Genomic DNA, 25,404 nt, shown 5'->3' on the forward strand with positions numbered 1-25,404 from the left:
TGAGGACAGTGGAGAGCCACAGGAGTTCTAAGGAAGAGAGCAGTGGCACTGTCTGACTTCCGATTCTGAGATCCTTTGGTTCCCTGGGTCAAGGTGCACCTCCCACACGGGCAGAGAGAACATTCTGAGTCAGTTTTAGTTTAGACCTCCTAAAAAGTAATTAGAGAAAACACCTCAAGCCCCCTACAAGCAGTAGCTACAGAAACGGGGGATAGGTGTTAAACAAAGAATGAGTGGCCGGGGAAGTGGATGACGTGAGGGTGGGCATGCTCCCCACTGTGTAACTAAGCTAGGGGGGAGGGAACTAGGGAGCCCTTCTCTCATTCCCCTAGGACTCTGGCTGGTACCGAGGGGTTGCCACTTCCTTGCCTCCTTGCTGGGTCTCCACTTTTTCATCGGCAGGATCTGCCAACACTGGGTGCAGGAGGCTAGGGGCTGGGTGATGAAGCTGCTAGATCCTCCTCAGGTGAGCTGCAGGGGTTGAAGAGTTCTCTGTTCTGTTCTCCTGGGAAGAATTCTGTATCCTGTGGCCCCACAGTGTGGAGGCCAATGGCTAAGTCCGTGGAGCACACTGTGGCCAGGTCCAGACTGAATCTAGGTGGTTTTCCTGAAAAAGAAAAAGGCCTCTGGAGGAGGGGGTAGCAGCTGAGAGTGAAGGGGTTGTTTGGTTACTGCCCAGTCTTGACCTTCAACACACACGCTCACCCATGTACCCACATACACACATACTCTGTGCCCAGGGTGCTGGGAACCAGAGGTTCACACCCACAGTAATACGGGGAGGGACTGAGCTATGGGACCTGGGGGAGAGGAGAGGCAGGCTGGGCCTTGAAGGTGCAGGGCAGGGCTTTGTGGCCTTCAGGACAAGTCAGGATAGAGGCAGCCCTCCCCCTCAGTAGCTTCAGGTGACGCCTTCACAGCAATCCTTTTGCCCACCAGGCGCTCCAGCCGATGGGTCTCAGCTCTCCAAAGGCTCTTTCTCTCCGCCCCTTAGCTTCTGCTCCTCCGCTGTGTCTGTCCCTGTCTCACTAAGACTCACCCTCTGTGTGTCTGTCTCACTATCACGGCCCTGTTTTGTCTCATCTCTCTCTTGATCTCCATTGCAATCCTTGTTTCCCACCGTGTCTCGTTCATGTGACTTCTGTCTCCATGCCTGCCTCACTTGCTTTCTCCATCCCCGCTCTGTCTCTCTGTTATCTTTGTCTCCTCTGTCTCTCTGCCTTGTCCCCACCTCCATCCTCACCTTCCTGTTGCACATGTTTCACCCTGGTCGCCACCTCTGTTCCTGTCTCCCTTTTGCTTCCCCCGCCCCCCACCCCCAATCTAGCTCTCTCCTCCATGTCTCATCCTTGTCTCTGTGAACCCTTATCTCTTATTCCTTTCTCCATCTTTCTCCATCACTGTTTCTGTCCCTTTCTCTCCCTGTCTCCGACTGTCTCCTCTCTTCATCCACATCCTCTATCCCCATCACAGGTCCCATCTCTTTCTGGTTCTTGTCACCATTCGCCCTCCTGAGCCGCCTCCGTGGTCCCCTCCGGGATAGGACCTCGATGGGGGCGGGGCCGAGGGACTGAATCAGAATAACTCGGTTAGCTGGACGAATTGAATTAACTTCTTCACACGAGCGCCGCCAGGCCTGTTTCCCCTCCCTTCTGCGGGGCCGCAGGTGGGGAGGCCAGGGAGAGGGGTCGGGACCCTACGGCCTGGCACGATGCGTAGACTGAAGGTCTGGTCCGGACTGAGGCGGGATGGGGACTCTAGGGATGGGGCCCCGGGCAGCCTGCCCTGCATCTCCCGAGCCCTAAGAAGGCGGCGGCGACCCTTTGGTGAGGGGGGGGTCGGGGAGACTGGGGCGGGGTCTTGGCCGTCCAGGCCCCGCCCCGACGAGCTCGCCCCGCCCCGCCCCCCTCCGCGGGGTCCTGCGCGTTAAAAGGCGCGCGGGCCGGGCTGGGCTGCACTTGCGTTGCACCAAAGCGGAACGCGGCCGCGACGGGGCGGGCGGTCTAGCGGGCGCTCAGAACTGGCCTCGGGTCCTCTGCGCCTGGCGCTCCAAACCCCATCTTGACCCCAACCCGGCCTGGGACCCAGACTCCGACCCGGCCAGGCCCGGCCCCTGCCCCCGCCCCCCGGGCCGATGGACTACTCCTACCTCAATTCGTACGACTCGTGCGTGGCGGCCATGGAGGCGTCCGCCTACGGCGACTTCGGCGCCTGCAGCCAGCCCGGCGGCTTCCAGTACAGTCCCCTGCGACCCGCCTTCCCCGCGGCCGGGCCTCCCTGCCCCGCGCTCGGCTCCTCCAACTGCGCGCTTGGCGCTCTACGGGACCATCAGCCTGCGCCTTACTCGGCAGGTGAGCCCAGCCCCGGTCCAACCCTCCCTGCAAATCCTACGGCACCCCCAACCCCTGCCCACTCGGCAAGTGGTTGCGACGGTCCCCCACAGCCGCCACAATCTCTGCCCTAGCCAGATCCTCCAACTTCCCGCGGGACCTACAGCCTGCCGAGTAAGACGAGGTTCCCTAGGCAGAGTTGAGCCCCACCCTCTCATCCGTCCTGTTCCTCTTTCTCGCTGCTGTATTCCTATCCCGTGTTCTTCAGGTCGAGGAAATAAATAGATCCCCGGTCTAGCCCCAGACTCTTCATCAGGCCCTCCCGTGCCCACATGCAACGGTTGACCACCAAACCTCTCCATACCCTGTATTCTTGGAAGATTTCTCCCGGCTCAGGCCAATCAGACCGCCCATCCTTATCATCACCATCCCACTTCATGCCCGGCCCCACCATGGGCCCCGGCGGCAGATGAGCTGCCCAGCTGGGAGTCTTCCTAGAGTTCCAGCACCATCAAGCCCCTACTGCCTGGTTTTGAACCCATCCTACCTGTGCCCAAACCCTTTTGCACCACTGAAACCCATTCTGTGGCCAGAAGAAAAGGATGCTCAGGTCATTAAGCCACTTTCATTTCCCCATTCCCCTGGAGATTTTCCCAGCTAGAGTCCTGCAGAACCCAGAAGCAGCCCCATGAGATGCCCAAGCCTCCTTCATCCAAGTCTCTAACTGAACCTTCAACCTCATGAAGGCTCTTAGCCACCCTCATCTCTCCAGTTAGAGTCCAAGCTGCCCCACCCAATCTCCTTATTTCCTTCCTTCCTGGGACCACAGGACCCAAGTAGAAGATTGGAACCTGTGTGATGGGGAGGGATAGCGAGAGAGACCTGAGCTTGGAGAAATGAGAACCAGGAAGATGGAGTCAGAAACTGGAATGGGGACAGGGAGATTGGGTACTCGGGGTCATATGCACATGGGGACTGTGGAGGTAGAAACAAAACGGGGAGATGGGCCCCAGAAAGATGGAAGTCTGAGATGAGGAAGATGGGGACAGATCCACAAAAACTGAGCAGAGATGGAAAGATCGGGGTCTCTGGGAGAAATGGGGACCTAGGGCTGGGGAGATGAAAAAATTCCAGATGATGTGGACAGGAATTATGGGAGATGGGGACCAGGGAAGACTGAAAACAGAGATGAGGAAGATGGGGATAGGCATGAGGTGTTGGAGACAGGATTAGGGGAGATAGAGACTAGGGAGATATGACAAAGATAAGGATAATGGAGATCTCTGGAGAATGGGGAGACCTAAACAGGGGCTGGAGACAAGAATGGGGAGGTAGTGTCAGAAATGCTGACTGTGGAGCAATGGGAAGGGGAAGGGGTAGATGGGAAACTGGACAGAAAGAGTGAGGGGTAGGGTTGGGGCTGGTTTTTGGAGGAGTTGGTAGACAGAGATTCCTGGGAGGAAGAAGAAGGGCGAAGAGAAGATGGAGGAAGCTGGGAAGGGAGAAATAACCCTTCACTATGGGCACAAAGGGAAGAATGGTCCAGAAGGGGAAAGTTGTAGATCAATGAGGATGGAGAGAGATGAGGAAGAGGAGAGGGGGACACCTGGAGGAGAATGGGATGTGAAGTGGGGCTGAGGAAATGAGGCCTGGGGAGAAGAAGGATGCAGGATGAAGATGACCAAATTTTTAAATGTCAGAGAGTCCGTGGCAGGACTGAAGGTAGACCTAGGCAGGAGAGTGTCAGTCACCCAGCTGCAGTCTATGACTGCTTATTGGAGAGACAGGATTTTGATGAAACCTCACAGAAAGCCCAGGCTAGGAAGGATAGAACAGGATCAGAAGTCAGGTCGACAGGGAGAGACACGCTGAGGGTCGCAGGGGTGGGTAGGATGGGAGGTGGAAGGAACACTACAGAGGGCAAGGACAGGTCAAGAGTCTTGACCAGAGGATCAGATTTTGGTTCCCTCGCTGCAGCTTTTGGGTCCCAGGTCTCCCCGCGCCCTGTCCACCTTCATCCCTGCCGGCTCCATCCAGCGGTAGGGAAACGATCTGAGATTGAGAGGGCCGAGCCCAGGGGCCAGGTCAGGGGCAGGGAACCGTAAGCGATTTCCCAGGGGCAGAACACAGCGGGCCGGGCTCGGCTCCTCACGTCCCCACCCTCGTTGATTCCCCCCTCCCGCACACATCTGTAGTGCCCTACAAGTTCTTCCCGGAGCCGTCGGGCCTGCACGAGAAGCGCAAGCAGCGGCGCATCCGCACCACGTTCACCAGCGCGCAGCTGAAGGAGCTGGAACGCGTCTTCGCCGAGACTCACTACCCCGACATTTACACGCGCGAGGAGCTGGCCCTCAAGATCGACCTCACGGAGGCTCGGGTGCAGGTGTGTTTTTGCGGATGTGTGCGGGGAGCGTGCGCGCGCGGAGCGGGGCGGGAAGTTAGTGTCTGACACCTGGGGGTCCGCGGGACAGAGGGGCCACACTCGGGCAGCCAGGGGGTGCAGCCTGCTGGCAGAGAGCTAGGGCCAGGGGCCAGGGCGCAGGCTGGCGGTGACGGCAGGAGAGGACCGGCAGCCCCGGGAAGCAGACGGCGGGCAGACGGGGCCTGAGGCCTTAGGAAGAATTGAGCTATTCAGCGTCACTGTTTCCCCTCAGCCTCCCGGGTAGGGCTGAGCACGGCAGAGTGATGCTTGGGAAGCCAGGATGGAGGACGAGTGGGTTAAGGGTCAACTCCAGGTGGCCTCGGGGCCAAACAAGACCGAAGAGGGGGAAAGCCTGTCAGCGCCTCCAGGCCCCCTCAGCAGTTCTGCAGCTATGAAACCTCTGAGTTTCCTGGGTTCAGAGTAGGCGCAGGAGCTGGGTCGAAGCAGACTTTTGTCGGTCTTATAAATCTGAGTACAGATGTTCAGCTGGAGCGCATTTACTGAAGACCCTGAACAAAAGGTTTCCCAAGTGCCCTAACCCGCTCTCGACAGCCCCGGGCTTCTGGTGGGGGGGAACTGGGGCAAGGGCTTTGGGAGACGAGGAGAGTGATGTCCGAGTCCGGTCCAAGAGACAGAACACCTGGAGGCGGCGGGGTCCGCGGGTGGGCAGATCCCAAGGGGAAGACGCTGAGGACCTGGGGGAAGGGACCAGTGGAGCAGGGGAGAGAGGCGAGAGATGAGGAGAACAGCAGGCAGTGGTGGAGGGCCGAGGGGCCAAGACTCGGAAGGCTGCGGTAGTAATTGTGACCCGGTCCCTTCCGGCCGGAGGTCTCACTCGCGCCTGGCGGCCCCGGGCTGACCGGTCCCTGTGCCCGCAGGTCTGGTTCCAGAACCGCCGGGCCAAGTTCCGCAAACAGGAGCGTGCGGCCAGCGCCAAGGGTGCGGCGGGCGCGGCGGGAGCCAAAAAGGGTGAGGCGCGCTGCTCGTCCGAGGACGACGACTCCAAGGAGTCCACGTGCAGCCCCACGCCCGACAGCACCGCGTCGCTGCCGCCGCCGCCGCCCGCCCCCGGCCTGGCCAGCCCGCGCCTGAGCCCCAGCCCGCTGCCCGCCGCCCTGGGCTCCGGGCCCGGACCTGGGCCGGGGCCACAGCAGCTCAAGGGCCCGTTGTGGGCCGGCGTGGCGGGCGGTGGGGGCGGCGGGCCAGGCGCGGGCGCGGCGGAGCTGCTTAAGGCCTGGCAGCCGGCTGAACCCGGGCCCGGGCCCTTCTCGGGGGTTCTGTCCTCCTTTCACCGGAAGCCCGGCCCCGCCCTGAAGACCAATCTCTTCTAGCCGCCGGCCTCCAGAGGCTCCGGGCCTGCCTACCCCTGCCCCTCCAGGGCCTGACAGCCCCTCCCCATCCCAGGTCTGCCTGATGGCCCCACTCCCACTGTGTCTGACCCCTCCGTGTGCCCTCCCCAGCTTCGGAGGCCAAGCCAGGGCTACTCTCGTCTCCCCATTCCGCACCGTGGGGGTGGGGGCGGGGGCGGATACTTCTCACTGGGATGCCCTCCAGGAGAGCTCAGAGGACCCCATTTTAGCCTGGCTCTCTTTGAAAAAGTGATCAAACAATGCCTGCCCCAACAGTGCTCAAAGGTGAATCCTCAAATGGGAACAGCCCGGCTTCCTCCCCTGCCTCTGCAGCTGGTTGGGTCTTTCCTCAGCTTGGTGACCAGCCAGCTGCCCAGCCCTCGGGCCCACCCACACCGACGCCACCCGTGCAAAGGCTGGTCATCATTGGGATAATTAGCGGCGCAAAGGGTCCCCCACTCCTCCCTGCCCATCCTCAGCCGGTCTGGCACAGAGGGGAGGCCCTGAGATGAGTAGAGCTGCCAGGGCATCGGGACAGAGGGGCTTCCTCTTTCCTGTCTTTTTTGTTGTTGTTGCTGTTCTTTTCTTTGAAAAACTTGTAATTTATTGAGGTGAGTTTTGCTCAATCCAAATAAAACTTAATTTATTGACATCACACTGGAACCCTTCGGTACCCATGAAGGGGACAGGCTGCCTGCAAGAGCCCAGTTCCCCTTATGACCAGCGAGGAACCCCCAGCTGCCACACAGCTGCAGCGCAGGTGGTATAGACCAGGAGACAAAACTAAGCAAACTGGCGCTTTGTGGCCAAGATTCTTTGCCCCCACCCAAACCAGCCCCCAAAACATTAAAGTGCACGCCCTCCCTAAACCCACACAGAAAAGCTTAAATAAACCCCAGCCCAGTTCTCGGGCTATTCCTTCATTTCCGGACGGACAACCCCTGACCGGGGGTTGGGAGAGGTCCCAGCTGAGCCCCTCCACCAGTGGTTCAGGCTAGGTGGAGGGCAGCAGGAACAACGGTGAAAATGGGGACCCAAGACGTACCCATGTGGACCCCGTGGCCCCCCTGGGGCTGGAGGCGTGGCCCAGAAAGGGAGGACAGCACCAGAATAACCGAGGTCCTCGGTAACCATGGTAACTGACCTCCGCAGCCCTGGCTCTAAAAGGTGAGGGGTAGGATGTCCTAATTAGGACAATGATTGGGCAAATGATTGGGCAGTAGGGAACACAGGTCCCCAATAAATAGGCAGAGAAGTACTGCCCCGACGCCTTATAACTCTTTAACTCCAGGGCTCTGGCTGGGCCTTCAAGGGCGGGTTTGGCGCTCAGTTCGCAGCTTCAAAATGCCACCGCGGTCACTTGCTGAGCTGCAGGGTGTCCAGAAGGAGGCGCTTGTGAGCTGGGTCCTGCACCCCAGCTTCCTCCAGGTCTTCTTCAGTGATGTCGCTGTAAGGGTAAGAGACGCTTGGAGAAGGGCCAGGTGGTCCAGAGCGCCCCTAGCTCCGCCCCCAAGGCCAGCCCCACCCCATCCACCTCTAGCCCCGCCCCCACCTGAGAAACTCCAGGTCGTCCCAGCCATTGTGCACCAGTCCCTCCTCATAGCGTTCCAAGCCGATGGCCCTCAGCCAGGCTCCCATGCCTGCCTCACCCAGCCCACCAGCCCGCCCGACCTGCGGGCACGGAGCCTGAGGGAATAGAGCAGGTTAGAGGGAGCAGTGACGGGGGCCTGCACACACAGGAGAACCTGCAGACAGCCATATTCTCCCACGTGCTCTGCGGTGGGGAGAGAGGCAGAGCAAGGGGTTGATTCCTGCGACCTTCACCTCCCCAGTGCCCAGCTCAGGGCAGAGGGGACACCTCTGAGTGCTGAACTGGTGAAGTGAAAGGATACCCCCATTCGTGGGCATGCATACACTGCAGACACACAGCCAGCCACCCCTGGCCCACCCACCTCCTCTGCCAGGTCCTCCTGGATGCTCTCTCGGATGCGAGGTGGAGGGAAGCTGAGAGGCCGGCCATAGTCCGAGGGCAGCCCCCGGGGTGGCTGTAGCTCCAGGGGGCCTGGCAGGAGCATGGAGCGGCCAGGCCCAGCAGGAGCATAGTCCACCTCACTCAGCGTCTTGGCCATCTGTAGCACGGAGCAGGAGCGATCATCCCCACTGGCTACCTCCCCCAGGAAAGCGCTGGTGGGCGAGGGGCCTGGCGGGAGTGGGGGTCTTGGATGGGCCTTGGGAGGTGGTGGGCCACGGGCCTCAGCCCCACTGCGGCCCCGGGTCACTGGCCCTGGCAGAGGATCCAGACTAGGGGGCAGGAAGATGGCTGAATCCGGCAGTGGTGGTGGTGGAAAGTCTGGAGGGGGCAGTGTGCCCCCAGAGTCCTCATCTGATGAGCTCCCCTCCCCGGCACGAGGAGGCCGGTGACGCCCAAGCTGTGGGGCAGGCACTGTGATGGCCACTTTGTTCTTGGTGGCAGGTGGGACGGGAACCCTGGCAGGTGAGGGTGGCTCCGGGGGCAGCAGCTGGTGTGGTACCCCTTCAAGGACGTAGTAGGCAGGGTTATTGAAGCTGTTCTTGGGTGGGGGGGCCACCACCCCTTCCGGCTCTGGAGCCCCCTCTGGCTTCAACCTGGGTTTGGGAGCAGAATAAAATCAGGGCCCAGAATCAAGGGGAGAAGGGCAGTGGGTGCAGTGAAAGAAGCACTGGGCAGGCAGTCAGGAGTTGTAAGCCCCCACCCCTAGACTTGCATGTGACTGTGGGCATGTCACTTTCCCTCTCTGCCCCTTTGTGTCCTCATCTCTAAAACTGGGGAGACAACTGCATAACCCCCAATCTTCCTTGCCTCACTCACTAAGACTCTCCGATCTTTTTTGATTTTGTAACTGTAAAAGCTGAGTGTAAAATGGGTGAAAACAGAGGCCAGAAGGCAGGGCAATAAAAGCCTTCAAAGAGAATGACCAGCCAGATGTGGAAAGCCCTGGAGGCATCTGAAGTCAGTCTACTGAGGAATCTTACTCAAGGATTCAGGTTAGTTTTACTCAAGGCTGAAGATAAAACCAAGGTGACTGATAACAGCTGAAGATGACTGAAAATGCACCAGGAATTTTTATTTATGTTCAAATGACAACTGGATATAATTAAAAAGCAAGCCTCACTTTCCCAAAGTATGATCCACAGAACACTATATTTGACCTTGACCCTTAACCAACATGGGCTTGAACTGCTCGGGTCCAACTCCATGCGGATTTTTTTTTCACTGCTACAGTACTGCACGATATATGAGCCACATTTGTTGAACCTCAGATACACAGGAACTGGGGATCCAGAGGGATGACTATGAGTTATACACCCCTAACCCCTGCCATGTTCAAGGGTCAACTGTAGTTCCCCAGGATATTAATAGTTACTGCATGGAAAAGTTTCCTGGCCCATTAAGTTTGGGAAACTATATTCAACACAGCTGAAAAAGGATTTCCTTCCTGTCCACAAGCTCAGAGCTTTTGCTGATACTATTGTGCACTGGGAATATCTAAGAAAAGAATCTAAAAACAACCATTTCCCAAACTCATTTGACAGCAAACCGGTTTCCAGTGGGGCATCTTGTAGGACAGTATTCCATAGAACACCCCAGGGAAACCTGTGCTGAGACACAGGCCTTCTCCAAACAGAAGGCTCAAGTTAAGTGTCTAAGGGAGCTGTTGCAGAAACCATTTCTAAGTCTATTTTTTAAGACAGAAGTGAGAGGAGAGGCTGACCATGCTCCCTTTGACTCAGAGCCACACCTTCAGGAGGCCTGGCTGGCCACTGGCCATGGGTGTAGGGCCCCACAGAGACCCAAGCAGTAGATGATCCCCAAGCCAACCCTGAGAGCCGTGCACAGTGATGGATCAAGATGGATAAAGGATAGGAATGACAGTTTCCTTCTCTCACCTGGGAGTCAAGGGCTCCTCCCGGGGAGCAGCTCGGGGTGGGGCTGGTGGCCTCCCAGTTGGTGGTGGCTTCTCTGGTTCTTCAAATAACTTGGACAGTGGGCAGGAGGCCTCTGTGGAGGCTGGCTTGCGGCTCCCTGACCTGTCAGGGTGCACAGGGGAGGGACATGAAGCAGGGGCTGGCCACAAGTCCCCAGGCACCCCTTCATGTGACTCCCCACAGAGCCCCAGCTCACCTGGGATCCTGGATGCCTCGGGACACAGAGGGGGCTTTGCTCTTTGCTCCTGCCTCATCCTTATCAATGCTGATCCACTCTGGGAGAGGAAGGGAAAGGAGACTTAGAAGGGACCTGGGGTCCTGCACCTCACAGACACCCACGGGCTAGCTAGCCCCTTCCCAGCTACTCCCCAGGGCAGGCCCACCCCCCAGACCTGGCTGTACAACTGCCAAATGTTCCAGGGATTCCAACGCCCGCCCCACAGCCCTGGTCCTCCTCTCCTAGACCTGCCCGCACCGCCCCACTGTATGCCCCACACCCCTCCCAATGGAGCCCCCACCATAGAGTCGCTCACGGGTGCCCAGGCGCTCTGTGGGCACCCGCACCTTCATGGAGCCACGGATGTTGCCTGTCTCCTCGCCGCGGTGGGACAGGAAGGTCAGGAACTGCTGGGCTGTGCTGCCAATCATTGACTTGAGCGCCACCACGCACTCCCCTGAAGGGCAGATGGAGCAGACCAGCAAATTGCCAAGCCTTCCGAGGGCCCTGCCCGGCTTCCTGTGCCCCGCAGCCCCCCTCCACCCTCACCATAGGATTCGTAGCCGTCCATGGACTTGACTGTGAGCAGGAGGTGCTGGTCTTGCAGGTACTCGATGTCAGCCAGAATGGGGTTGAGCTGGGAGCAGAGAGGCCCAGTGAGGAATAAAGCACGCCCCCCCCCCCCCACTTCCTGCTGTGACTGTGGCTCATCCCACCCTCAAGCTTGTCCGTGCTCACTCCCGTCCACCTGAAGGAAAGATTCCCATGGGCCTTTCAGAGCAGTCAAAAGCCCTGTAACTAATTAATTTTCTGCATCAACAATGGCCAACACAGCATCTGATGATTAGTGAAGCCTTGAGAAGTATTTACAGAATGAATGAATGAACTGCAACCTGGTCTCCCACCTGCTCCCCCACCGCAAATAAAGCACATGCCCTCGTGCTCACTCATGCCCACTCCGCACACAAGCCCAGGCCATGGGCTCTTCCCACCGCCCCCCGCCCCCAGGCAGGCTCCAGGTGGCGCTCGGCTACACTTCTGTGCCCTCACCCCCAAGCCTCACCGTGGGCAGCTGGCGTGAGGACCACTGCACCTTGAGGAAGTTGATGTTGTCACTGCTCTGGGCATCATTTTCAAAGCTCTTCTTATACTCTGGTGGGGGTAGGGGACACCCAACTGAGTGCCACCTCTCAGCTTCCCTTCCCCCTAACTAGGGGGCTGACCACCCTGGGCACCTCAGGCCTCCCATCCCCCATGACCCACACCCAACCCTGGGCCCCGCCTCAGACCCTCCAGACAGGTGGAGTAGAACTCGATGAAGAACTTGGTGCGGCTGGCCGTCTTCACAATGGCCTCAATGCTCTCAAACTCAATGTAGGCCTGGTCTGAGGTCTTTGAGAGCCCTGAGGGGCAAAGGGAGGAATGCAGACAGGAGGGCTGAGAGGGTGGGCAGGAGGAACAGGACACAGAGACAGCACTGCGGCAGGGAATCTGGAGCCCTGGCAGAGCAGGAGGGAAGGCCAGGAGGGGCCTCCTCCATCCCCAGCACCCCAGGGAGACCCCAAAGCCTGGACCTGGGACTGGGACAGACAGACAACCCAAGAATGAGAGACCATCTGAGAAGGGGCTGGGAACCAGAGTGTCTGTAGGATATGCCCGCCAACAATCCACCATGCCACTAGGCACACAGGTACACGAGGAACCCCAGGCAGGCAGAAGCATGTACATGATTACCTTCATGCACACACCTGCTCACGGGCATATACCTCCCACGATGACTCAGGAACACAGACACCTTTACACATCACATATTCAGACACATTCCTGCACATGCATGTATGTACCCGCCCCTACACACCCAACCACACACACGCAGATATATTCAAAGCTATGCACACCCCCCAGGCTAGCACCTGCACCCACCCAGATGGATACCACACCCACAGCACAGCCAGAATAGCCACCTTTCTTGGAGATGAACTGAGAGGTAACTCCAACCTCAAACGTCCCAAACACAGGGGAGTGGTCGCTGGTGACAATGTCATCCGTGCAACCTGGGGGAGGGGAGTAGGAATGGGGGCTCAGGGGAAAGCTCCTTACTCTCTGTTCCCGATTCCCAAAGCCAAGGAAGAGTCAGGTGAGCGACCACCCGGGATAGCCCATCACCCTGTCCGGGAGGCTCTGACCATAAGAGTTGCAGATGATGTGGGTCTCAGGATAGGATTTCCAAAGAATCCGGTCACACCATGAAGGCACGTTGGTCCGGACCTAGGGCAGGGGATGGCAGTGTGGTCAGGGGTCAGCTAGGGGTTGCTCAGCTGAGGCCCATGCCCCTACCACACTGGGTCCAACATCCACTTCCAACACCCAGGATCACCCCCGAGGCCTCAAGGGACCAGAGAGGCTGGAAAGGTAAGTGCAGAGGCTTGACCCCACACACACTCTTGATTCACCACAGTCCTGGGGGGTCTCCCCTGGCCTAACCCATTCTCCTCACTCACCCCAGTTGGCTTCTGCTTGTGCCAGGCATACGTGTCCCGGGAACCCCGCTCATAGCGGTAAGTGGGTGGGAAGGAGATCTCCTCCTCACCTAGGAAAGGCAGGGATGGAGGGGTCAGGGCCCTGAAGACCCGGGGATACCACAAGGACCCTGGCCCCCAGGGACTGCCGCTACCGCGCCCACACTCACTGAATCGAAGGAAGACCTTGTGCTTTTCCCGCTCCAAGTTGAGCTGGTCCACCCTGAGCAGGGGCTCAAACTCCTTCCTGCTGATGTAGTTCAGGATCTCCTGAGGGGAGAGGGGACATAAAAGCTGGGGCCTTGCCCTCTCAAGCCAGAGGTCAGAGCCCACCTGGCCCCCAGCCCAGCCTCCCTACCCGCCACCCACCGGGCCCTGCTCACACCTGTATATCCATGTCCAGGCGGTAGTTGAGGTCCCCGAACCAGAAAAGGTGAGTGAAACGCAGAGATATGTCAAAGGCGCTGAGCTGCCGATCGCCCAGCGTGAGTAGCCGCAGGATGTCCAGGTAGTTCTGGTTCCGCCTATGGTGGGGGTAGGGGGAACTCCAGGGTCAGATAAGAAGTCTCTGGCTGGGGTTGGGGACAGGGCAGGGATCAGGGTCCCCGGGGACAGAGGAAGGAGCTGGGGACAAGGTCAAAATCAGGGACAGACATAGGGGTCCCAAGTTGAGGTAAGGAAGGAGGCCTTGGGGAACAGGGATGTAGGAAGGTCGTGGACTAGAATACGGGAGAGGGAATAGGTCTCAGGGGAATAGAGGATAAGGCTGAAGAGATGACTGGGAAGGCACCCCCTCACCGGGCAGTCTTCTCATTTCCCGAGGTGAGGTGACAATTCACAAAGCCAAATGAGGTGCCGTTGAACATGAAGGAGACACCCACGGCCCCCTTGTTTCCTGTCAGGGCAACAGAAGAATGCCTGGGTCACAGCAGTGGAAAGATCCTTCCGACTCCCCCACATGGCATAAGGCAGGCAGGCAGTTCCCTGCATACAAAACCACGCCTTCTCTGGGGTCCACACCAGGCACTTGCAGCCCCATCTGGATGGTCTGAATCTGTCTGCACGTGAGAGCAGAGTCCCCGGAGATCACTGGGACCCCAGTGGTGAAGGGGCAAGGCTTTGCAGTTTCTGAGCACAGTCTATCCTGAGGTAGCACTGGACTGCAAACAGGGAGACCTGGGCACTATGCTGGTGCCAGGCTCTATCACGTACTAGCCTGTGTGACCTTAGACAGGTCACTTGACTACTCTGGGCTCGAGTTTTATCATCTATGAAATGGAGATAATTATCCTGGCCATGCCTCCTGGTGGGGCTGGAAGAGATTTAGAATATGAACACGCTTTGCAAAGTTCAAAGAGTTCTATAGATGGGAGGAGACCCTGGACCGTGGCTGGAAAGGAAGCAGGAGGAATGGACAGAGGGACCCCACCCTCTTTCCTCACCCAGGGTGTTGGCAATGCCGGTCTTCACACTGGACGTGCTGACGTGGCTGATGCGGTTCTCGTGCTCTGGCTTGACCAGCACAGCCACCTTGATGTTCCACAGTGACTGCATAGCAATCTGGGGAGAGGGTGCAGCGTCACCCCTGCCCCAGGCTGGGCCACTGTCCACATCTCCCTCACCCTCACCCTGCCCAGCCCACACTATAGACAGTTCTGGAAATCACAAGCTAAGAAGGCCTGCCACACCTTTTCCTGAGGGACCAGAAAGAGTGGCCTTCCCACAGCATAAAGGACTCAGGGTAGACTTCCTAAAGGATATTTCCAGGGACCAGAGGGAGAGCCAGTCAAGCTGTGGGAAGCCAGCCAGTGTGTGGGGAGAGGGGCTGGACAAGATAAGATCCCCTCACCGGGCGGTAATCCAAATCCGTGAGCTCCTTGAGGCCCCCGCGGAGCAGGTCCAGCCACTCTCGGTCACCCACTGAGTTCTCCTGGGTCCCAAAAACATAGATGTCATGGGGTATGGTCACCGTGACCTCATCCAGGGTCTTCCCCAGACCCTTTGATGTGAACCAAGATGTCACATTTTTCGGAGGCGGCACACTTCCTGGAGGTGGAGGGGACGGGACAGTCAGGCCCCTGCCTGGGGCCCCTCCTCTCTCCCACCCCAGTCCCTCCACAGGCCTGACCCATGTTCCAGGTGCCTATGAAGATGGAGATCATGTCGGGCTCGTCCTGCTTGGAGTGCTTGTTCTTCATGAGCTGCAGGAGCTGGCAGAAAGCCTCACGCTTCTGCGGGGGACAGCAGTCAGTCAGGCACAGGTGGGCAGCAGGAAACCCCCTTCCATGGGCCTACCCTGCTAGGTGGCCTGTCCCTCGAGGACAGGGACACGCCTCTGGCTCACCACCACACAGCCACTCCTCAAGCATACAACAAGTGCTCAGTAAATGTTCACTGAATGATTATCAGCCCACCCTCAGGCTGCCCACTCTCAGCACACATGCTCTCTACCCCATCATAACCGCCTGCCCCGTGAGGGATGACATCTCTTTCCTCCCATCTGGCAGGGACCCCTGCAGCCCCCGGCAGCCAGGCCCATGCGCTGCTCACCCGCGCGCTGACGAAGATGAAGTCCTTGCGCTGCGTCCGGTCCTTTTCCTTCTCAAACACGACACCCAGCTTGTTCTGGACCCGCTGGGACTTAATGAGCTGGCGGACTAGGGGATGGAGAATGGGTCACACCAGCCTGTGCCCACAGACCCAGGGGGCCCACCCTGCTGCCCATCCTGGGTTGGGCCCTGGCTCACTGCGGTCATGCGTGAAGGTTGTCCAGTCCTCCTGCGAGTCCCGCTGTCTCCGCAGCAGCACCAGCCGCCCACCCTCCACGTCCACACTCAGCGTGAACTTCTGTGACTTCCCGATCTTGGTCAGGTCGCCCAAGGTCACATCCAGCTTCACCTGCAAGCCAGAAAAGGGGGGTGCTGCTGAAAAGAGCTGGGGAGCAGGTAACACTCTCTTCACCTCCACCAACTCTCTGCCCTGGAAGGTCCCCCCACCCCCCGCTATGTACCTCAAAGGCCTGCACAGGGATGGTCTTGGCCTTACGTGTGGATGGCTGCAGTGGGGCCGGCGGGGCTGTGGAACTCACGTCCTGTAGGGCCTTCAGGGCCTGGAGGGGGCAAGGGCAGGGCCAGGTCAGGAGCCTTGCTGAGGGCAGGGGCAGGAAGGGGCACTGCTCATGTTGGTGTCAGTGCCGAACTATAGATTCAGGGTTCAGATCAGGACAAGGCAAGTGGCCAGGTGAGGGGGTCAGGGGTCAAAGGTCAAGAGTCAGGGCACCTTCTTCTGGATGCCTGACAGGAAGTCCTTTAGCACTGACAGCTTCAGCACCAGGCTCTCTAATTCCTGCTCCCCAGTCTGTGGTGGGTTCTGCAGGGAGAACGAATGAGGTTTGTCCATAAGACCACCTAGCAGGAGGCCCCCCGCCCAGTCCCAGAACACAAACCCACTCCCCAGGTCTCTCCACAGTCCCACCTGCTGCTGCAAAAGGCGGGTCACCATGGGTGAGCTCTGCTGGTCAAACACCTTGGACAGGATCTCCAGACCTGACAGGACCTTGTCCACCTCACTATGGAGACACTAGGTCAGAACTCCCCACTCTGACCCAGGTACAAGGAAAAGGGGCTGAGTGTGCAGTAGTTTCAGCTGCCACCATGAGGATACCAGGGTTCAGGTGAGGAAAAGTCAGGAGGCAACAGCAGGCTCTCTGTATTGAGCCAGAGGTCAAAGGTCAGGGCATCTGTGTAACAAGGGAGCGGGAGCGGACAGGTATGACGTAAGGGTGTGGTGCGTGGCGTTGGGTGCCCCAGGTACCTGTGCAGCCTCCGGCATGAGGTGGCGAGGGTGCGGGTGAGGTGTGGCAGGTTGCTGGCTCCGCCCCGCACAGCCTCCAGGTCCAGCCCGTAGCTACCTTTCAGGTACTCGTGCGACACAGTGCTCAGCCCGTTGGGAGCACTTGAGGGAGGGGTTAAGAGGTCAGTGGGGGCCCCACTGATATGTCCTAGCACCCCCACCCCATCCCTAGAGGAGACGGTACAAGTGGCAATCCGAGTGCAACAGACCAGAGTGTCTGCCTCTTGGGAGTCAGGAAAGGGGTGCCTTAAAGGTCTTCCCACCTTTGTTGAGGACATGGTTCTCAGAAAAGACAAGGACTGCCTGCTCAGGAGGGTTTGGGGGATCTCACCTCTCAGCAGCTGGAGTTGTGGGGGTCTCAGGGGCTGGTGGGGGGCTGCTGGGCCCCAGGGGGGCAGAAATGCTGGTAGAGCCAGAGCGCGGGGGCAGTGGGGGCTTCTCGTCCTCCCCATCTGTGGACAGGGGCCAGGAGGCAGCAGTGTGAGCCTCCTGCTCTCCGTGAAGTGGGGGGTGGGGGTAAGGGGGTGGGTACCATGTCTGTTGGGGACTTCCATGGAAGGGAATAAATGGCCCAGGCACCAGAAGAGTGGCAGGGGGCTTCAGAGGAGGCAGGTTGAGAAGATGGGGTGGGAAGTCACAGGGGGTGTCCGGTGAGGGGCAGGGAAGGTCCATGGCACCCAGGCAGCACCTGAGGCGTCACGGTCGTCCGGCGGGTCTGGCTCTCGCTCCCGCTCCACGGGCAGCAGCAGGGCACATACCAGGCCCTGGTTGGGCTGGGCATACAGGCTGATGAGCTCCCCCAGGGTCTGAAAGCGCCGCACCGGCACACCCTGCGAGGTCTGCAGGCCGGCGAGAGTGGAGGAAGGGTCAGTCACCTGGTCCCCAACCTCAGGCTAGAATCCAGGCCGGGGTCAGGGTCCAAGCTCCCACCTGCACAGCCAGGAAATCTTCTCCATCAGGTAGAATCCGGTACGTGTGCACATGCTTCTGATACCTGACGGCAAAGCAGGGGGTCCAAATCTATCTCCCCCGGGATGGCATCTAAGCCCCAAGGCATCCCTTCCTTCAGCCAACCAGAGGGCCCAGCCCCCGGGGCCCCTTGGCTAGGTTTCCCTAAAACTGTTTACCCAGGCTGCACAGGGTTAATGATGGGGCCTGTCCACTCTATCCTGCTGGTGCTAAGCAGAGCAGGAATGACCGGACCCCACCCCAGACCTACATATGCTCCACACCCACTGCAAGGCCGGGGAAGCAACAGGCAGCTCTTTTGTGGCTTCTGCAGCTGTCTAAACAGACCCTCTGGGCTGTGGTACCAGTCTGGGCCCCCCGCCAGAGTAAGAGTCCTCAGAAGCCTGGGTAACTCGTCTGCGTGCATGGGTGATGTGCTACCACACATGTGTCTGCTGTCTGTGTTTACACTGGTTGTCTAGTCCTGCTGGAGTCAGGTATGTCTGGAGCAGTCTTGCTGAGGGGATGTGGGGATACCTCGTTAGGGCTTTCCTTCCCCTTCCTCAGACACCAGGAAATTGGGAGGACACATGGGGGCCCCCTGTGGGGGACCTGGGCCTCTAGGCGCCCCAAGCTGAGGAGGGGCACGAGGGGTGCTGACAGACGGCAGCAACAGCTGAGCAGGTGACAGCTGAGCCTGGCCTGAATGGTACAGCCCGCACTCGGTGGGGGTGGAGGATCTCTCTATAGCCATGCCTTCAGGCAGGCTTGCCCAAGGGGGTCACCTGGGCCATGTGTCGGGCAGCAGGTGGGTTCCAGCACGAGAGAGGATCAAACGCCTACTTGAGGAGACCTATACCCTGGGCACAGGGCCACCCTCTCCTCTCAGGTAAACTCTCCTTATGGGGACTCTCCTGACTACTGGGCACAAACTGTGGGTATCTGTGTGTGACTGGGTGTGTTGGTTTGTGGACTGTGCGTCTGTGTTTATAACAATAACAGCATCCCATTAACTGTGTCCTGTCTCTATGACAAGCCAGGTACTCAATGTCCTACAGACAAGATCTCATTTAATCCTCACACTTGAAGGAAGTATTATTATCATCTCCATTTTCCAGAAAAGGAAACTGAGGCTCAAAGAAGAAAAGTGATTTGCCTAAGGCCACAAAGGAAGAGGCCGAGCTAGCATTTAGAGTCAGAACAGAGGCCAGGACCTGTATCCTGGCCTGCGTGTTGGCTGCCTGTGACTACAGGGGCAGGGGTATGTCTTTGTTTCCCCTGTACACATAGGGGTCATGTACAGGTAAGCAAGTATGTTTCTGATCATCCACCTCTAGGTTCCTGAGATGCAGAGAGTAACCAGAGTCAGCTGGTAAAGCTGAAGCCCCCACACACAGACAGACCCCCACCCCACCCAGCCCCTCCCTGGCAATGGAGCCAGAATTTTTCCCTCCTGGGACACAGGCCCAGCTGTCCCCCTCCCACTCAACAGCTGACCTAGCACCTGCCTCCCTCCCCTCCCTAATTAGGGGGTATGCCTCACAGGGGGCTGGTATGCAGGACTCTTTAAGATATTCATCTGCCCAGTCTCCCCTCTTGGGCCTCAGACGTGGAGACATAAGCCCCTTCCTCTTCAGGTCCACTGCCTAGGCCAGGGTTTCTTGACCTCAGCACTGCTGACATTATGGACCACATTCTTCTGTTGTGAGGGACGGTCCTGTGTACTGTTGAACAGCATCCCTGGCTTCTGCGTACTAGAAGCAGGTAGCATGATGCCAGTTGTGACAATCAGAAATATCCCTGCCAACTGTCCCCAAGGGTAAAATCAACCCTAACTAAAAACTCCTGGCCTAGGCCAGTGTACCCTCAAAGACGTGAGGAGAACAGAGGGGAAAGAGACACAAGGATAGGGACTTGGGAGGGCTCACGGGGCTGAGGAACATAACGAGAGTTAACAAAGCAGCGTCACAGCTTCCCACTCACTACCTCCCACTCCAGGGGCCTACAGAAGCCCACCCAGTGGCTTATCTGGGGGGTGGGCTGCAGCTCAGGAAGATTCCAAAACCGAAAGTGCAAACCCACCCAACACCACCGCCACACATGGCTGATGGGTAGAAGCATAAAACCAGGCCCACTCGGAGAGCTGCCAAGTCTAGCCCTAGCCCCACACTCAGCACCCACAGCTCAGGCCTAGGGCAGCCGCATCCCAGAGCTAGAGCACACACACTCACTCACTGATTCATGAAATAATGACATGGCCCCATACAGCCGCCCCGTCCCTTCTCCTCCACGCTACCCTGCCCCCCAGACCGAGTCATACATATCCAGGCAGGCCCCAGTCTCAGACCTGGGATTCAGAAAGTCCCCCTAAGGAAGCTGTTGGGCATCCCCCCACACAAGCCATCAGTTCCTCTGGCCCCGGCTCCTAGTCAGATACCGGATCTCTACATAAACACAAGTGCACACAACTGTGGAATGCACATCCTCAAGCCTGCCTGGAGGATGCCTGACTTGGTCTATCAGAGACTCCTTACATTTTCCCCAATTACAGCCACCCTGGGCAGCAGGACCCCATATACTCTGCCCCCAGACACACAGCAGGAAGGAAGTGTTCCTTGCATCCTTCCTTAAGTACGGCAGAAAGCCAAGGTCCTCACTCTGGGGGGCGCTGGCGTCCCACCGTCCCAGGCCCTCCCCCCACAACACTCAGGGAAGCCCGGGCCGTGCCCCCGCCCGCTCGGAGCCCCGGCCCCACTCACAGGACGCAGAGAGCAAAGGCTCCCGCCACGCTCTCGCTGTCTCGGACCAGGAAGCTGCCATCGCGGCCTGCCCGGGCCAGCAGCTCCTCGGCGGCGGCGCGGCTCAGGTCGCGGTGGTACCAGGCGGGGGCCGGGCTGCCCAAAGCGGCCCCCGGCCCGGCGCCCCCCGGGCCCGGCGCCCCGCACGCGGAGGCCATGGCCCGCGCAGGGCTCAGCGCCGCCCGCGCCCACCTCCCCGCGCCATCCGCCCTGGGACGCTCGGGGCTGAGGCTGGGACCGGGCCCGGGTCCCGGGGCTAAGGATCCGCCGGCGAGTCCGACCCGGAGATCGGAGCTCCGCGTTCCGCCGCGCTTGCCGCCGGGTTTGCCGCGCAGCCGACGCCGCCAGCAGCGCCGGCCTCAACTTGAAGAGAAAGAAAAGTTTGTTCAGAGGCGGCGGGGGAGGGGCAGGAGCGGAGCGCCGTGCCGGGCTGCCGGCCCCCACCCCCACCGCTCGGCCCGAGGCCCGGCCCGCCCCTGCCCCCACCCTCTTCCCCATGGGGAAGTTGCCCTCTGCATCCCGCAGGACCCAGGACCCCCAAATCCCAGGGCCTCTCAAACCCCACGTGATCCTGCCCCGCCATCACCAGAGGAGATCCAGTTCCTAACCCCTGCAACGAAGCCCGAGTCCCCTGAGTCCTGCGCCCCGACACTTCGGGATCCCGACCCCTTCCTTCTACACTGGCAATTATACGACCCCCCAACTCCCATAAACGTTTGATACCACCCTCAAATCCTTTCCATTCGGACTCCCTACAGACTCGTAGGATCGAGTTACCAAAATCTGCAAAGGATCCCATGATGAACCTCCTGCCGTCCCCTCTCCCCATCACCCCCAACTACCTTGAAATCCAGCCCCCTCTTAGACCTGAACCCCCAAACTCTACTGGTTCCAAATCCCGTTGGGGGGGATCCCTCACAACCCCCCAGAACAGCTCCAGTGTCCTCGAATCCCCAAGCACCGTCCCTGGCAGCCCCTCTCAGCCCAGGCAGAGCCCTTCCCCCTCTCGGCCAAGTTCCCTGGCACCATCCCCCATACCCGCAGGCCCCGGCCTTGAGGGGTTCAGCAGTCTAGAGAGCAGGCCTCCCTTTGCCCACACAGAAGAAAGTTCCCTCAGCCCCCCCGCCCGGGCTCCCGACCTCTCCCTAGAGCCTCGGCTGCCGTGCTCAGACTCCCACCTCCTGGGCAGCTCCGAAGCCCCCTTCCCCGGGGAAGCGGCCCTGGACTCTCAGCGGCCACTTAAGATGGCCATCCTCCGCCGCCGCACCCCCCTCGCCTTCCGCCCCGCCCGCCGCTCCGCCCCCGCGGCTCTCAGCGGAGCCGGGGGTAGCACTCGCGCGCCCCGCCTCGCCCGGGCCCAGCGCCTTGATCCCAGAGCTGCTGATCGGCCGATTGACCTCGGGCAGGTCACGGGCGCCTCTCCGAACCTCGCCTTCCGGCTCTGTAAAATGGGGATAACGTTTTGAGGGCAGAGTCCACGAGACTATGCTTGTAAAGCTCTCGGCACGGGGCCCGGCATCCAGTGGGCGCTCCCGAAAGGCGGCTATTTTTATTATTAATTAAGGAGTAACGAAGGTGACAGCTGTGTAAACTGTAAAGCGCGGCGGCGGAACGAACGGGTATTATTAGCACCCGCCCCCGCCCCAGCTACTCCCTCCAAGTCAACAAACTTGAGCCTCTGTGGGCGGGACGCGGAGCCTGGAGCTCCCTAGACCGGGTTCGCTCGGTCGTCCCCTGGCCTCTTCCCCTCCCACCAGGAGTGGTAGGGTCCCTGGGCCGCCCGGAAAGGGGCGGGAGTCTTAGGAGGGTCTGGCCCGCCCCTCCCCAAAAAAAGACCTAGCTGGTGGCGGCGTCTCCTGGGAGTCCGCTTCCTGCCCCGCCCCTCTGCCCCCTGGATCCTTAAAGGCACAGGCCTCCAGCCTGGTTCCCATTGCTGCCAACTCAGGCCGCTCTTAGAGGATCCCCTTTAACCTGGGAACTTTCACTTTGCTGAATAGAATCTGTGTCTGGGTCAGTTTCAACGAGCTCCTTTTTCTGTTTCAAATATACAGTGACTTTACCCAGCTGGAGCAAAACCAGGGACGTGGAGAGGGGTCTATAGGGCCTTCCAGTCTAGATAAACGTAATGACTGAGACCCATCCACACGGGAAACAGTGTCTCAAGACCTCTCCAATAAACCAATTACTCGTCCTGCAATCTGTGGCCAACTTCCCCCTTCAGTCACCTCTTGCTGTGAAGAGGTAAGAGAGACCTAGACTGAGTCTTCATTCCTAGCTTCTAGTTTCAAGTTGATGACACCACCTGCCTGGAGTCCTCATTCAGGTACCTGCAGGTACCTGCGCCTCTCTGAGGATAACTGTGGTTGGGATGTGGAGACAAAGGCTTCCCCAAGGGGAAGCCAGAGACCCTGAGATAAACTGAGGCCCAGTTCCTGGGGGCTGTGTAACGACAGACCAGTCCTCCAGGAGAGGCACACCCAGCAATCCTGGAGGGGACAAAGGTGTCGGGGATAGTTTCCGCCTCTGGGAAGCCCTAAGAGTTTTCGCCCCTCTTTCAGCCACGCCTCCAGGACTTAGCAGGGCAGAACTAGGGTTAGGATCTGCAGTGTTTGCTCTGCCGGAACCTCACAGACTGCCCTCTTCTCTGAGGTGCCAAACCCCAACTCTGCCCCTTCAGTCGGTATCATGGGTGAATTTGTTTACACACACACACACACACAAACACACACACACACACACACACACACACACACACACACACCCTTCCCTGGACACACACACACACACACACACACACCCTTCCCTGGACACACACACACACACACACACCCTTCCCTGGACACACACCCACACACACACACCCACACCCCCTTCCCTGGACTCCAATCCCCAGTTTTCCCGTATCAGCAGAAAGGAACACAGAGCCTGGGGAAAAGGCCTTCCTTTGGGACCCAGTATAAATAATGAAGTCCTGGACTTGGCTCTCTCATTTGGGTCTATGAGGGCCACAGGATCCCTGAGGACTAATAATGTGCAGGCACTGGGCACACATGCTTTCTAGGCAACATTTCACAACTATGAGAGAAGGAAAGATTATTATCTTCATTTTATTGAGAAGGAAACCGGTTTAAGAAAAGTCAAGTAACTGATTAATTTTCACATAATGAGTAGCGGAACTGGTATTCAAGCTCATGTCTTATTTTTCTAATCTGAAGGAATCCAAAAACTATGGAATCTGCCCTCTACCGCACACAAACTCAGAACCAAAATAATTCATCAGACTCAGATGTGCTTGGTCTATTTATTAGAACTGGCTGTCAGAGAAACCCCAAGCCCCACCCTGGAGCAGGAACTGGATGACAAAGGGATGGATAATGAATGGAAGCATGCTGATGGCTCCCTCATTTGTGGGAGCTGAACTGAGCCCAGCCTGGTCATCAAACCTGGGGACAGGCTGGACTCAGTCATGGAGCCAGAGTGACAGCATCAGGGCCAGGCAGAGCAAGAGAGGTCTAATACCCTGGGGCCTGGCCTCAGCAGTCAAGGCCAAGGCATAGAATCTCGCCACCTCCTCATTGGGGTTGCCCAGGGCAGGGTCGAACCACATCTGGATGCAGCGGCCGCTGCCCCGGCTGTAGTTGCTGAGCTTGTAGGAGTGACTCCAGAGGCCCTCACACAAGGCTGCAGGTGTGGGGAAGTAGGTCTCAAATGTGCGGCAGGTGGTCCCATTTGGACACTTATTAGATCCTGCAGGGGGAGAGAAGGTGGGCATGGACATTCTGTCCCTAGGCCCAAAGCTTAACTCTGGCCGCCCCTAGGAATCCTTGCTCAACCCCAATCCTCAGACCCCCTTTCTCCACCCCTCCCTGCCCACCCCACCCCCAGCCCTCACCTGAGGTCCAGTCCCAGCCCCTGTGCCAGTTGCTCTTGCAAGTGTAGGAGGTGCGGCAGTCTTCCCACCAGCTCTGACAGTCCTCTTTGCACAGGGGCACATTCAGGAACCGTTCTTTGCGCCACTTCTGGTTCACCTGGGGGAGAGCGTAGGGGCAGGGAGGCTCAGTCAGCCAGGGATGTTGGTAGGAACAGCTATGACTGAGTTGGGGGCAGCCTGCTGGGGTGGAAGGAGGGAGACCTCAGTACCTCCTGGATCCAGGGCCCCAGATTGGGTGAGCACTCGTACAAACAGTTGTCCTGAATGAAGTGGCGCTGGCAGGCGGGTTCCATCTTGCCACAGTGGTCCCAGGTAAAATTATACAAGGAGGAGGTGTCCTTGTGCAGCTCCTGACTGACTCTGGCAGAGCAGCAGGCGTTCTTCTTCCAGGGGGTGCACTGGGTGGGGAAGACATGAGACTAATTGCCTCCAGACCACCAACTCTGCCACCTCCAGCCTCTTCCCATTTGTCTCTTCTTGCTCTCCTGTCTCAGGCAGGTTGTCCTAAGAATGCTCACTATTTAAAAAAAAAAAATGCTCACTATTCGGACCCTTCTGTCCTTGGCCTCCAGAAACTCCTGTCTTGGGGGAGACACAGTTACAAGACTGATGGGGGCAGTGAAAGCCTGGGAGAAGCCCTGTCTTGGGAAGACAATAGCTATCATTTATACAATGCTTGACACTTCATACAAAGTAATTTATTTATTCCCTAAAAAATAATTACTGAGTACTTATTTTATGCCAGTTACTGTTCGAGATGCTGGGAATACAGAAGAGAACAAAACAGGCAGAAATATGTGTTCTGGTCAAGGGAGACAGTAAGAAGTTAAAAGAAAAAAATCAGGATCTGATCAATTATATGGATAAAATAACAGCAGGGAATAGAAATATGGAATGACTGTTGAAATTTGAAAGAGGGTGGTTGGTTGTATTAAGCCTCATTGGAAGATGGCTTTTTGAGCAAAGGAGGAAAGGTGTACTGCATTACAGCATGCAGCAATATATGTCAAAGTCTCTCACCCTTTAAACCCCTGGGAGTGCCCACCTCAATCCTACCCCCACCGCATCACAG

General features: G+C 58.4%; 3 protein-coding genes across 8 annotated transcripts in view; 1 reads left to right on the top strand and 2 right to left on the bottom strand.

Annotated features, from left to right (window-relative positions):
* The first annotated feature begins 2,134 nt into the window (after positions 1-2,134).
* On the top strand, positions 2,135-6,083 carry PHOX2A (paired like homeobox 2A). Of its 3 annotated transcripts, none has more exons than XM_065945515.1 (3): positions 2,135-2,351; positions 4,526-4,720; positions 5,614-6,083. In XM_065945515.1, exons 1-3 carry the CDS (start codon positions 2,135-2,137, stop codon positions 6,081-6,083), a joined length of 882 nt encoding a protein of 293 aa, XP_065801587.1. The 3 variants fall into 3 exon arrangements, with proteins under 3 accessions (XP_065801587.1, XP_065801586.1, XP_065801589.1); XM_065945514.1 differs by having other exon boundaries at positions 4,526-4,717; positions 5,581-6,083; XM_065945517.1 differs by having other exon boundaries at positions 4,526-4,713; positions 5,631-6,083.
* Positions 6,084-6,717: 634 nt separating this feature from the next.
* Positions 6,718-21,694, bottom strand: INPPL1 (inositol polyphosphate phosphatase like 1). 2 transcript variants are annotated; one of them, XM_065943772.1, is made up of 29 exons: positions 21,580-21,694; positions 20,363-20,764; positions 17,586-17,649; positions 17,344-17,494; positions 16,987-17,107; positions 16,617-16,757; positions 16,278-16,371; positions 16,083-16,172; positions 15,814-15,912; positions 15,551-15,701; positions 15,354-15,460; positions 14,932-15,034; positions 14,653-14,849; positions 14,246-14,363; positions 13,602-13,698; positions 13,189-13,327; positions 12,974-13,073; positions 12,786-12,874; positions 12,471-12,552; positions 12,249-12,338; positions 11,574-11,687; positions 11,348-11,436; positions 10,834-10,921; positions 10,586-10,741; positions 10,264-10,342; positions 10,029-10,169; positions 8,054-8,726; positions 7,654-7,787; positions 6,718-7,548 (listed from the first exon to the last, which is right to left on the bottom strand). In XM_065943772.1, exons 2-29 carry the CDS (start codon positions 20,557-20,559, stop codon positions 7,458-7,460), a joined length of 3,795 nt encoding a protein of 1,264 aa, XP_065799844.1. In that variant the 5' UTR covers positions 20,560-20,764; positions 21,580-21,694; the 3' UTR covers positions 6,718-7,457. The 2 variants fall into 2 exon arrangements, with proteins under 2 accessions (XP_065799844.1, XP_065799845.1); XM_065943773.1 differs by lacking the exon at positions 7,654-7,787.
* A 1,893-nt stretch (positions 21,695-23,587) lies between these two features.
* The window catches only part of LOC136173999 (folate receptor alpha-like), a 42,670-nt gene continuing 40,853 nt past the window's right edge, over positions 23,588-25,404 (bottom strand). For 2 of the 3 annotated variants that reach the window (XM_065943778.1, XM_065943774.1), the window contains exons 4-6: positions 24,542-24,730; positions 24,294-24,429; positions 23,588-24,148 (exon numbers count right to left, since the gene is read on the bottom strand). In XM_065943778.1, coding sequence (XP_065799850.1) covers positions 23,862-24,148; positions 24,294-24,429; positions 24,542-24,730 — 612 coding nt within the window. In that variant the 3' untranslated portion in view covers positions 23,588-23,861. The remainder of the gene's footprint in view (positions 24,149-24,293; positions 24,430-24,541; positions 24,731-25,404) is intronic. The other variant, XM_065943775.1, reaches the window with a different exon arrangement.

The sequence above is a fragment of the Muntiacus reevesi genome, chromosome 9 (assembly GCF_963930625.1).
Source record: "Muntiacus reevesi chromosome 9, mMunRee1.1, whole genome shotgun sequence".
Lineage (NCBI taxonomy): Eukaryota > Metazoa > Chordata > Mammalia > Artiodactyla > Cervidae > Muntiacus > Muntiacus reevesi.

Bases quoted from the DNA above. Each gene is read 5' to 3' on its own strand.
- PHOX2A (XM_065945514.1), top strand. From the start codon at position 2,135: ATGGACTACTCCTACCTCAATTCGTACGACTCGTGCGTGGCGGCCATG. The intron at 2,352-4,525 runs GTGAGCCCAGCC...ACACATCTGTAG, and splicing joins GCCTGCGCCTTACTCGGCAG to TGCCCTACAAGTTCTTCCCG. The intron at 4,718-5,580 runs GTTTTTGCGGAT...TTCCGGCCGGAG, and splicing joins GGAGGCTCGGGTGCAGGTGT to GTCTCACTCGCGCCTGGCGG.
- INPPL1 (XM_065943772.1), bottom strand. From the start codon at position 20,559: ATGGCCTCCGCGTGCGGGGCGCCGGGCCCGGGGGGCGCCGGGCCGGGG. The intron at 14,364-14,652 runs GTGAGGGGATCT...CCCTCTCCCCAG, and splicing joins CGGATTTGGATTACCGCCCG to ATTGCTATGCAGTCACTGTG. The intron at 13,328-13,601 runs GTGAGGGGGTGC...CCCCCACCATAG, and splicing joins GGAAATGAGAAGACTGCCCG to GCGGAACCAGAACTACCTGG.